The sequence below is a fragment of the Carassius auratus genome, chromosome 2, assembly GCF_003368295.1.
Source record: "Carassius auratus strain Wakin chromosome 2, ASM336829v1, whole genome shotgun sequence".
Lineage (NCBI taxonomy): Eukaryota > Metazoa > Chordata > Actinopteri > Cypriniformes > Cyprinidae > Carassius > Carassius auratus.
This window is the reverse complement of record NC_039244.1, coordinates 20634020-20647448: the sequence shown is the minus strand read 5'-3', so window position 1 is coordinate 20647448 and position 13429 is coordinate 20634020. Positions and strand designations below refer to the sequence as shown.

General features: G+C 37.7%; 1 protein-coding gene across 2 annotated transcripts in view; it reads left to right on the top strand.

Moving 5' to 3' along the window:
- The window catches only part of LOC113120205 (cytokine receptor-like factor 1), a 20691-nt gene extending 7262 nt beyond the window's left edge, over positions 1-13429 (top strand). For both annotated transcript variants that reach the window (XM_026290143.1, XM_026290149.1), the window contains 7 exons: positions 3336-3614; positions 5535-5664; positions 6228-6397; positions 8025-8182; positions 9470-9638; positions 10923-11104; positions 12340-13429. In XM_026290143.1, the coding sequence (XP_026145928.1) occupies positions 3336-3614; positions 5535-5664; positions 6228-6397; positions 8025-8182; positions 9470-9638; positions 10923-11104; positions 12340-12363 (1112 nt within the window). In that variant the 3' untranslated portion in view covers positions 12364-13429. The remainder of the gene's footprint in view (positions 1-3335; positions 3615-5534; positions 5665-6227; positions 6398-8024; positions 8183-9469; positions 9639-10922; positions 11105-12339) is intronic.

Here is a 13429-nt window from a genome sequence, read left to right as displayed (position 1 = left end):
TAAGCCCCACAACATTTCAAAGTAATCAAAAATTCTTAGTAATATTATTATTTATTAAGTTGTTTTGTTTATGCTGTAATATCAAAAACTTGAGCTTTATAAGTTCATCATATAACTGAAATTTTGCTTTGCATTTTCTAATGTATTTTTAATAAATTTAATAGATCTGAATGCCATTGACCTGTAAACAAGATTTTAAGAAAACAGCATTCAGTGTTTTATTTACATTACAATGCTGTTGTAGTAAATTGCCTGGTTTAACGAATTGAACAACTTATGATATCTATATCGGTGGATTATATGGCACTGTATTGAAAAAGCATACCAAGGGTTAAATTTCAAAAGGTCAGAGCATTGTGGAGGGTTCAGCCTTATGCACCACAACAAACCCTGACATCATGTTTCTTAAAGCTTATTTCTGTTATGCATATGTGTGACTGAATGAAAAGTTGAGGTCAAGTCAACTCTATCACAGAGATGATGGATTCTATTCATAGCTACTTTCGGTATTGGTGTAATATAGGTGTTTGTGAAAGTTTAATTTACTTTTAATGAATTGCAAGGAACAATGTAACTGGATCAAAGGGCATAATTGAGCTGTAAATAACAAGGCTAAATTATTAATAGCTATTGTGAAATACATTTACAATGCAAGCATTTAGCACATTCCCCTTACGTGACATTCGCAGGTGTTGGTGGAAGGGAAGATTGAGACTAATTACATCTAATTAAATATTGCCTCATTCACACCCTCAGTGCCAGGCAGGGGATTTAGAAAGTGAAGTGCAATACAGCCACTGACAGAATACACTCCCCGCTTCTCTAGGTAACGTTAAATGCAAAAGCCCCAGATTAATATAAACTGAGTTAAAAGAAAATAAAAAATGTGTAGACAGAAGTAACCCTTTAAAAGCTCATTGCGGTTTGACAACACAGTGTGACTGTCCAAAGGGTGGTCCCGTTGTTCACCGTATCAGCGGTAAGATGTGCATCCAGGCCTTACTGAGTTTCTCTGCTATTGCATTAGTGATGACAGGATGCAGGCTTACTTCACGAGACCTTCTGATCTGAAACCAAATATCTTACTGCTCATTTCCTATTTCCTAGATACTTGTAATTTCCCCTGTCATTAAAGGGTTTGAAGTGAAATGTTTTTGAGTGAGATTTTTTTAAATCCACTTAAGTCAAAACAGCACCTTGCAATGCGTACTACAAGGCCCTATCATAATTCTGTTTCATTAATGCATACTGATTTGTACAGTTGCAATCAAAATTACTAAACCCCTCAGAGACTGCAGTACTTTACAAATACAAGCTTTTCTGAAGATCCAGGATATAATAAAACTTGCATCTATAACAGTTCACTGGCATATTAAGTGATATTGTCAATATATAATGTAATATATTTGAGTTATAAGATTTTTTAATAATACTGCTATGTCATAATTATTCAACCCCTATTCAACATTGCTGTTTTTAAATCACTTATTTGCATGGTGGGGAATAAAACTGTCTCAAAACACAATTAAGCTTTTAGAAACTCTATTAAAAACAGAATTAGCTTGAGCTGTTACACATACAGTTAGCCCATGCATGTGTTGAAGTTGAGTAGCAAAAATGTCAACAGAGATCTCACAAAAGCAGAAGAGAAGAAATATTGTATTAATTTAGAAAGGTTAAGGCTATATGATGATTTCCAAGACATTGAAAGTTCCTAGAGACACAGCTCTGAGCCTTATTCCTTAGCTTAAAGTGTGTTTTACCAGAAAACCTTTGAGGGTGTGGAAGAAAAAGCACAATATCATAAAATGTTTAATCAGAGCAACTGAGAAAAAACCTGCAATGTACGGCCGAAGACTTGCAAGATGACCCGATGAAAGGAGGAAAACCATTTCAATGCAGTGTGTAGAAGAACACTAGACAAGTATTGCCTTCATGTTGAGACATCTGGTAGAATACCACTCATGATCAAGATGAACAAAAAGCATCAGAATCACTCAAAAGTGTATTAACAAACTTTCTCTAATACTTTACTCATGCCTTTGTTGAACTGAATTCATAAAATGTCGTTCTCCACAACAAAATGTCTTGCAGGTCAAGGGGGTTGAATAATTTTGATTGCAACTGTATGTTTCCCTTTTGTTACGGAGAAAAATGTCACTATTTCCTCTCGGTCTGAGTGTGTGTTGAATATGTAATCTCTCTTTTAAGGTTAGTCTATCTATCCATCTTGATGTAATTACACGTAATCACATGACAGTTCTCTCATCACCTCTATTACTCAGTTGTTCTGCACTGACACATTTATTTTGAGGGATTCCACATTTTCATATTACAAGGGTGATAATGAACTCCAAAAGGGTTTACAAAATAATACATGTATGTGAGTACGTGTTATACTAATTATCTGGGATTGTTCAGTGCAGTGATAGATGTCAAATGTAACAGAAATGACACAAAATTCAGGCAGCTGTCAGGAACTAATGTATTGTATTGTTTACAATATAGTTTTTTTCTCATACTATAAAACAAACTTAAACCAATATTTCATGTTCATGTATTTCTTTAATGTTGATTTAATGATTCGATGTGCATTCTGTGGGCTTTTCTTTTTTTAAAGAACACTAAACCATGCGTGTATTCAAACATTGACCCTGGTAAACAATATTTTTTACACTCTGCCAGTTTTATATCTTTTTTTCTCTCTCACATAACAAAAAAAATCTCAAACCAATTTTTCATGTGCGTGCTGCATATTTATTTAATGTTAGTTTATTTATTGTATGTGCATTCTATAGTAAAATATTTTTTGAATGGACACTAAACCATAGATGTATTTAAATACTGACCCAGGCAAAATGAATTTTTCTCAACAAAATAATCTCAAACCAATATTACATGCGTGTATATATATTTAATGTTCATTTATTATGTTTTTTTTGTGTGCATTTATTTATAAAATACTTTTTTAATGAACACTTAACTTTTTCTCACAAAATAACCTCAAGACAATGTTTCTTGTGCATATATTTATTTAATATTAATTCATTTATTTATTTAGTAAACCGCATCTAGGGGGATAATGTACAGTCAGATGAAGACGGACCATCTGACTGTATGTGTTCCCTATTATTTTCTTTTGTAATCATCTTGCGTATCCCACATTGCTCTGATTTAGGCTGTCATTCTCAACTTTTTTGATGTGTTAGTCATGAGGTCTGTCTGTCTCCTCCTTTAACGTCATATATCATGTGAGCTCACCCATATCCAGACAGCCTGTAATAACCATGCTGCCTCTTTCCAGCTCTAACCTGCTTTATCTCACCCTCCCACAGAGGTGGCTACAATCTACCCTCAAGATCCGGCCCTTCCAATCGGCTCCAGCCTGACAGCCACATGCTCAGTGAATCCAGACCATGGCGTTCACGCAGGCTCACTCTACTGGACGCTGAACGGAAAGCGTCTTCCCAGCAGCACCTACAGCATTCTGAGCCCCACCGTGCTCAGTGTCACCCTCCCGCGTCTCTCAGGGTCCCGCCAACGCTCCGGAGACAACCTCGTGTGCCATAACAGTGGGGGTCATGTGCTGGCCGGCTCCTGCATCTATGTTGGCAGTGAGTATCTCTACCATATTGTTTGTATTTACTCCTGTACAACTACCAAGAGTGTCTAATTGGCGAATGTGCACGCATCCAACTTAAATACAGTTAAATGGATTTTGTGGGTAAGCCTGGAGCCTTGGGGAATATGGGTCAGACGTGGAAGTATTAGACAGTCTTTATGAATTGACCCCCTGCCACTGAGCCACAGTTGTTGCAGTATTTAATGTTTTCTGCCTGTCCACCAATGAACTAGAGAGTTGTTTAAGCCTCTTAAGATAGCTATCTGTTCTACTGTTATGCTTTTAGCACCTGTGTGGTCCATTATAGGCGCTTTCCTCAACTGACATGTATGGCAGAACAAATGTACCGCATTTGTCAAGTTACATGGAATTGTGGCAGTATGGAAAATTACAAACACAGACACACACACACACACACAAGAGCGAGACAAAGTCAAGGAAGCGAGTGTCTGGTCATTTGGAAAAAAGATTGAAAGTCAGAAATGGAGAGATGTGGTTACGATAAGTGTGTGTGTGTGTGTGTGTGTCTGTGTGTGAGTGAAGTGCTGTGTTGACTCAAGCTCTCTATGTCTCTGAGGTCTTCTCTGTAAGGTTTGGTTCACATAATCACAGTCTTACACTTAGACGCAGTGTCTTTTGTTCTCATCTGAATGGAATCTTGGCCCCATTCCTGAACTTAAATGAGGATGACAGCTGAAGACACTCATCCATTATTGAAAATACTTAAAGTCAACACAAAGTCAAAACTGACCCTATTTACTTTCTTAATACATGCTCCTCGTCTCATTGTGAATGATTCATCTGTGCGTATTATTCCAAAAAAGACAGTATTCATAATCTTTCATCAAAACGTAACGTTTCTTTTGTTTTTAAATTACTTTTTTTTATATCAATATACAGTACGGTAAAAAACTGTTAAATTGTGAAATATTTTAATTACAATTTAAAAAATGTTTAATGTATTTTAAAATGTACTCATATCACATGATCATTCATAAATTATTCATTTCAAAATGTTGATTTGGTTCCCCAGAAACATTTTGTATTATTTTGAAATATAAAACAGTTGAAAATTGTTGTGTTGCTTATACATTTCTTGATTATTTTGTTTTAATGTAGAGAATAAAAAAACAGTGGTAAAAGTTTTTCTGTAATTTCGAATCGGTTTAATGTATTGTTGGTATATTTTTGTATTATCTCAAATGTTATTATTATTATTTTTATAATTTATTATAATTATAAGTAATTATATAATAGAATAAAAAAAATATATAATATATATTTTCAGTTTAATGTATCTGTGGTGTCTGTCTGTGTATCTATCTTTCTATCATCTACCTAGAATTATTAAATTATAAAAAAATGATATTATATAGAATTAAATTATACAAAATTATATTTTATAATATTTAAATAAAATATAAATATATATATTTTAAGTTCTGTAAAATCAAGTCTCTTCCTTCATTTTTGTATTTAGTTTCATGTTGACTTCAAAACAAGCAACTGTTTTTGACAGATTTTCTGTACTAACTCAGCATTTACCAACATTTACAGCATGTACCTTTAATGATGTTTTATTAACAAGGTTCGGTAGGAGCGCATTAAACACCGGTGGAGAAACACCATAGTATAAATACAGCTGACTTGCCTCTATCCATTGACATTTTATCAGCATCCCTCCCCTGCCCCATCTCCTCACTTCAAGTTCATTTTACACTTTCTACGGGGAGGCCATTCCTGTTCTTTGAGGTCTTCCCCAGACAGCACGGCAAATGCGCATTATCATACTTCAGCTAATTATATGTAAGCGTGTTCTCGTGAAATTAGGTGTTATGAGAGGCATGAGTCACTTTCCACTAACTCACTTTGACAGCTAAGTGAAAACTCATTGTCCTTTTCTGTTTTTTAGTGCCTCCTGAGAAACCCATGGATCTTACCTGCTGGTCCAGGAACACCAAAGACCTTACCTGCAGATGGGCCCCTGGGGGCCAGGGAGAAACATTCATCAAGACACGATACACACTCAAATATAAGCTCAGGTCAGTGCCACAGGTCATTCACAATCATGTCAATGCCTCTTACCAAATTCACGCCTTATCTTGTTTGTATATGTCATGTTCTTACATGCCCCTTCACTGGAGGACAGTGGAAGGATGTTTAAGGATGTCTCATACCAACCATCTGTGCTAATTCCTCCTGATAAGCACATGCCATACTCTTTTTTTTTGTGACAGGGAAGTTCCAATAAAAAAAATGCTTTTTAATACTTACATTTGTAAGTTACTTTGGATAAAAACCAGATGACTAAATGTGAATGTAATATTTATTTTTAAGGTTTTTTCATTAATAATTGGCATCCATGCCCAATGAGCAGATGGAATGCAGATCAATTTTTGACATCCCCATTAACATACCAGAAGGAATAAGCCATAATTAAAGAATCATCTCCACATTTGAGGCTATATGATTGGCTTGTCCATTGGCTTTTATCATTAAAAGCCTCCATATAGGAAACCCGCTATAGATTACAGAATACAGATATATTGTGTCCATGCAGCTGTCGGTACGCATCAGAAAATAAACCATGTTTGCGCACCTATAGGTGGTATGGACGAGAGAAGGAGTGTGAGGACTACAGCGCTGGAGAGCCGTACACATGCTACATCCCCCGCGACCTCGCCCTCTTCACACCCTACGAGATATGGGTGGAGGCCTCCAACCAACTCGGAACCGCAACATCTGACATCATCTACTTGGATATCTTAGATGTGGGTGAGTGTGCGTGACCTTTGACCCCAGCCCCAGGTGTTCTCCTCATGAGCAGCACAGAATACGAGGCAACCGCGTGCAACGTGAGAGCGCCACTCCTTGTAAAAACTGGGTGGAGGCATGACGAATTGCAGCGGTCCATCACAGCGTCAGTATCCCTTTGCCTCATACAGTATCTACCCACCTACTCACACATACCTGCAAAGCCTTCCTTTACAGACGAATGGAATTTTTATGAAGTTTTTCGCTAATCCCAGTACCGTGACCTACCTGGGGCTACTGTTTAGGAATCTGACTGGAATAGGATGAAGTCTGTTTTGTTGAATTCTTAAGATCTTATGTGCTTTGAGTGCAAGCCAAGCTAATCTCTTCAGACAGACATTTTATACAACAAACATCTTCATAAAAATGGAATTAGAATTGCTAGGACCTAAGTTGGGGGGCATTTTGTCTTGGCAAGACATTAGAAAGTATTTGCAATTAAACTTAAATAGCCTGAACACACACTTAAGCCTCCATTCTTAAAAAGTTGATGAGAAAGTTTTAAACTTTTATATCTTGTGAGTGTAAATCAGTGTAACTGTACCTGACGGGGGAGGCAGGGTGATTTTTCAATGGAAAGTGCATTAAGAGGAAGGTGGGTGCTCCTCGAAACATGCCATAGTTATGACACAGCCACCACACCTAGTGCCTCCACCTCCATAGCAAAAGAGACCATGCTCATCTTAGTTACCAGTTAATTAAACAACAGCTTTGAGTTCCAAGAAAACTCCAATTACTTGGAAATTGAAGCACTATCAGTGCAGCCTGAACAAAATGCAGGCAAAGCGGAAAAATACAGAAAAAATTAGTCAGCTTGAATATCGAGAAGCAGCCTTTGTTTCATCTTAGTTGAATCACAAGATCGAAAGTCTCTAGTCTCGGCTTGCAGACCGCCCAAGCTGGTGCATATTGCACACAAAAAATGGCAAAAGTTTGGGATTGGCTAGTTTTACAAAACTTACCAGAGTAAGTATGTATTTTATTTCTTAAAAACAGACTTGATACAAATTTGTAGTGAGTAAACTTGATATCCACGAGATCAGAACTATATATTATTCAGTCATTTTAGAATATAGATATTTATATTTTGATGACCACAATATTTAAGAAATTAACATTTGTGGAACAGAGTGGAAATTTCTTTACTTCTTCATTTTAATTGCTGATTAATAAATTCCTTTCTGTCATTCCAATTCAAATTCCAGGTCAAGAATTGAAGCATGACACTATTTGAACCTCTTTATTTCATACAAACCTAAAGTTCATAAGATGCAGAATTTTAATTGTAAATTCAATGTAAAAAAATGAAACGGAGTACAAATTCAAAAGAATTTCGGTAACGGATGAATGGTTGCACGAGTGGATGATAGATAGATTTTTCATAATATTTGAATGTAAATGAATGTACTGCTTGTGGATCAGGGTGGAAGAAAACTTTAGAATTGTCAAATTGCAGTTCAACAAACTGCTTTTCTTTGTAATTTCAATTCAAATTCATATCAAGATTTCAAGAATAAGTTACAAATATAAGTCTTTTGTTGCAGCTACACCATCCTTATCACATGTTGTTTGTGTCGTTTCCTCTCAGTGACAACGGACCCACCGACTGATGTGACTGTGAGCCGAGTGGGCGACCTGGAGGACCAGCTGACCGTGCGCTGGGGGACACCACCTGCACTAAAAGACTTCCTCTTTCAGGCCAAATACCAGATCAGATACAGACTGGAGGAAAGCAGTGACTGGAAGGTACAGTAGCACACTCGATCAATGAGCACACGTCATCGGCTCGCTCCTTACTCTCATTATTCTGATTACTATTACCATCTTCCCACTTTTACACCCACTTGTTTTGTAATGCAAACTGTGTATGCTTGTGAGTAAGTGTCAGTTCCTCAATTTTAAAGCATTTGTAGAGTGGCGCAATGATTAATTAGAGTGGTTCAAAAGATAACAGCCATGTTTCAGTAGAATTTGCCGTGTTTGTATTACTTTGTCCGAAACGTCATTTCCAGCTGTAGCAGAACAGCACATGGTTTCCAGTCCTCTGGCCACGGAAGAGTCCGGCTAAACTTTAGGGCTTCAAATAAACTTAAGCTTTCGCTGTCCCCATTTCACTCATCTGGATCCAATCAGTTGACAGGTTTCCTTCTGAAGCTGGGCAGAGTTGGGTTACATAATTTGTTTTTTCACTTACCCATCATTGTGCTGTCAGTTGCACAGTCTTACACAGTTAACCATGTCAAAATATGACAGTGCCCACGCATCACAGAAGACGATCTATTGTTTTCAAAGCACGGGGTTTATTATCGCCATTCTCAATCCCACAGATTGCTTACATAGCCTGTGCGAAGGGAAATAATTACCCAGCGTGCCTGTTACACGGCAACCTGATGATGTTAACATTCTGCCACTCATCACGTTCCAATAGTAATGATGGTCCTCGGATTACGGAGCCATGCATATTAACCGTGTTTGTAGTTTTTGAAATGTGAGTCTGGAAATGGACCGTGGAAAGGGACTGATTCAGGGGTACTGGGATTGTAAATAATTACAGGGGGCCCAGGCCGTTTCGACATTCCTGCATTTGAATCCCATATACCTCTGCTTTAACACACAGGAAGGAGGAAGCACTGAGGCTTGAATGGCCTTGTCTCACATGTTAATGATGCTGTCTGCACCCGTGCAATTACTTAATCAGATTTTCTCTCAGGGTAGTGTTAGTGCTCTCTGCGTATATGTAGAGCCAGAAGGCAGGACAATTATTTTTGTGTGTGACCCTGTTATTTTCCTCCTGTCTTTGTCTCTGATATATGTTGGTATATCCCCTAGGAACACAAAAGAGGGAAATTTCTTTGTTCTACGTCTTTGTAGATGAGCTTGTGTGAACTTGCTTAAGGATTTTGAAAGTGAATGGCTTTGTTTCCTTCTTATAGAGAACATTAAATATGCCCGTTAGGGTAACAGTGTGTGTGTGGTATGTGGCCACTGTAGGTGTTTGATGTAACAGACTGTTTTGGGTGTCTTTCTCTGCAGGTGGTGGATGATGTTGGAAACCAGACTTCCTGCAGGCTGGCTGGGTTGCGGCCAGGCACAGTGTATTTTGTGCAGGTGCGCTGTAATCCGGTAGGGATTCTGGGATCTAGGAAAGCTGGCATTTGGAGTGACTGGAGTCACCCAACTGCAGCCTCAACACCCCACAGTGGTAAGAGAAATATCATTTAAGAGATCCCTGCAAAAGAAAGTACTTAGTGGGAACAATTTTTTTTGGAAGTTTACCATGGTATTTTTTTAAGTACTTTGTAAATACCATGGTAAATATAAAAAGGAAAGTTCAGGAATTTCACTTTGCTTTTTTTAATAAGTTTGCTTAGTTTATAATTACATTTAGAGAATACTATTTATGAGTTTTGAACAAAAAAAAAAATACATCCAAAATTTGACTTGGGATGATCCATGTTCAAAACCATTGTTAAATGCAGATAAATGTAAATACACACAAACAATCACAAATTGTGCCTTTTTTTTTTTTTGGTTGTGCTTGGCATCCACAAAAAGCCAAAATGTTAAGTTAATGAACCAAGCCTTAGTTAGCTAAGCCTTAGTTAGCTACATTAGTGAACAATGAAAAATACTTCTAAAGCATTTTTAATCTTATAGTATTTTAAATATTTATTTATTTTAACATGATTAAAATCAAAAGGTGTGTCTGATAATAAAATTTAACGCAATAACATGAACGATGAACAGTTAGATTTTTATTAACTCATGCTAAGTAAAGTCTGCCAATACATTTTAATATCCAGTCATGCAGTTCATGAAATTATAATTATTTTAAACTTGGACTTGTAGACTCATAGCCTAGCAGTCTTTTTGCGCAACGGGTCTCATGTGGGAGACATCTCATCTTACATATGAATCCGGCGCATTGTTATTTCCCGTCTTCTTCTTATTAAAAATGACATAAAGGCCAAAAAGCAACATAGAAAATAAAAAAATATAGCCAGCGGCACTAGTTAAATGGTAGCAGAAATAGTTGGATTGAGATGTTGCTTTCGCTGTCCTTCATCATATTTTCACATTTTGAACGTGTCGTGCAGTCCATCCTATAATCAGATACATATTTCCAAGACTGTGCTCAGTCCAGGCAGACACCAACTAGCAGATGCAACGCATTACTTTAGTCATACATCTCCCCATTTTGTGGCTTGCCAGAGAGCCACGGGGGGTGTTGGATATATTTTTCAGAGGATTGTTTCTGAAGATTAACAGATTAACTCCTCTGCACATTAACTCTTCTGGAGCAGCCCACATCTGGAGCTCAGAAACCTGTTGTTTATTTAAAATGGAAAACGGATTTATTTTTATCCCAACTTGTGTTTGTTGGCTGTGTAAACTGTGCTCTGTATCTGTGATAAGCTTGATGCGTGTACGATAGGCGCTTGTCTCCCAGGATGGATACGTGTTGATTTTTGTCTTTCCCCCGCAGAGCGGCTGCTGACAGGGTCATGTGACTCGAAGGTGGGGCAGCAGAACTCCACGTTGCGGCGGGATTTGAAGCAGTTCTTTGGCTGGGTGCGCAAACACGCCTACGGTTGCAGTGGTATGAGTATCAAACTTTATGATCAGTGGCGGGTCTGGCTGCAGAAATCTCACAAAACACGCAACCAGGTAGGTAAGAAGCTTTTTATTCGCATTCTAGTTGTTTTTGAACCCAAACCCCGTTAATCACCATTTAGGTGTCTGGTTTTCTTCAGCTTTAGTTTCTTCAGCTGTTAGGCAAAGAGTATTTGCTCTCTTAACTCTGTGAGACTGGATCCAAGCCCTTGAGTAATTGGAGTTGCCCGGGTTAATTGAATTAAAGTGCTCCTGGTGTTATTGTACCGAGTTTCCTGTGTTTTGCTCGGTAACCACAGAAGTAAATAACATGAGGCGACTCATATGATTTCAGGTAACTTTTCATAAACCACCGTAGTAAACCAGACTATTTCAATAAACTTGAGTAATGAAGTTCTGCACGCCGAGTGTCATTCAACATATGAATTCGGTTCGGAGCTCACATCTTTCAGATTGCACAGTAATCTTTGTTTTGGAAGTGACAGGGATAGTCCTTACCTCAAGAGAATATACCCAACTACTTTCATCTGTCCCTAGTGTGTTGTGATCAGTATTGTATGAAAAATGACCCAAAAGATCTGACTTCACATTGGATGAACCCAAACCCCGTTAATCACCATTTAGGTGTCTGGTTTTCTTCAGCTTTAGTTTCTTCAGCTGTTAGGCAAAGAGTATTTGCTCTCTTAACTCTGTGAGACTGGATCCAAGCCCTTGAGTAATTGGAGTTGCCCGGGTTAATTGAATTAAAGTGCTCCTGGTGTTATTGTACCGAGTTTCCTGTGTTTTGCTCGGTAACCACAGAATAAATCTGAGCGACTCAATGATTTCATAACTTTCATAAACCACCGTATAAACCAGACTATTCAAAAACTTGAGTAATGAAGTTCTGCACGCGGGTCATTCACATTGATCGAGCTCACATCTTTCGATTGCACAGAATCTTGTTTGGAGGACAATGTCCTTACCTCAAGAAATACCAACTACTTCATCTGTCCATTGTTATCAGTATTGTATGAAAAAAATGACCCAAAAGATCTGACTTCACATTGGATGACCCTCTGCTACTTCATGACCAAGACCAACAGAGATAAACCCATAGCAATTACAACTAAGGATATCCCAAATCTCTAAACCGCAAATATGCCAAAGGACTTTTAACTATATTTTTGTCCATACCTATTCCCTGCCGAGAACCTGTCGGCCTCGGATTGTTTTTGATATGGCTTATTTGAAGCCTTTCATGTTCTTGTGGGCGTTTATCTGATTACCGTAATATTGTCTGCTTTCAGGTTCTTCAAGGAGATAAATCATAGCACGTCGCTCCTGGCAGGCAGGAACATTGAACAACAACAGCACACTGTGGAAGAATTCACATTTTCCAGACTGCTGCTTGGCTCAGATCCGAAAAGATAAAGTACAGCTGGACTTAAAACGGGATGTTCAAACAACAAAAGGTGTCGGGCATTCGGTCCCTCGGTTGTGCAGTTCTATAAAATGCCTTATTATACAGGAAAACAAACTGTGTTTGATAATAGCCACGGAGATCACATGGACTATATCCTCGCAACTCGCTATCCGTGGAGACAGGTTCTTGATTGTATCGGGGAGCAATTAATTAAAGGTCATACTTTGCACATTTACTGATGACTATGTAGAAGCCATGCTTAGCCGACGTGACACATGGTCTAAATGTGGACCCGTGACCTTGCAAACTTTAGCCGACCTGTACGTTAAAGAGGTGCCTCATGGACAAATGGAAAATGTCTGAATGTTTTTTCAGCCAGAGTTTTGTGCAAATTCAAGACAACTGGAAGAATATTAAGACCATCCAGTTTTACCAAAGGTACCTTTGATGAATGTTTGAGTGACAATGGTGACTACACTTATAGCCGTTTACCTAAAAATCTGACAGGTATACCTCAGAGAACATCTTGCCACTTTTTAGTCTCCTAGTTTTTTGTTTTTTTTTAATAACTGGTACATGCAATGCAATGCTGAACATATCAATGCATAGAAATAAGCCTCTAACTGAAATAAGTCCCGCTGTCATCGTAAAGGAGGACCTACAGACATTCACTATATTCAGGATCAACACTACAACAAAGTTAACATATTGGAACCATAGAGTGGACTCAGAAAATGGCCATTTAATGTTGTTTCTCATGTTTATATATGTGTGTGGCAGTTACAAAACTGTAACTGTATTTGTAGCATTGAACTGTTTGGAAATAATTTTATATTTTGAGACATTTTACTGCTTTTATTTTTGTACTGAATTGTATCCGCATATTTAAATTTAAAGTTATGTTTTGACTCTTAAGTTATGTGTAGGTAGATTATATTATTATTGACTGAATTGTTAAACCCTAATATTGTTCA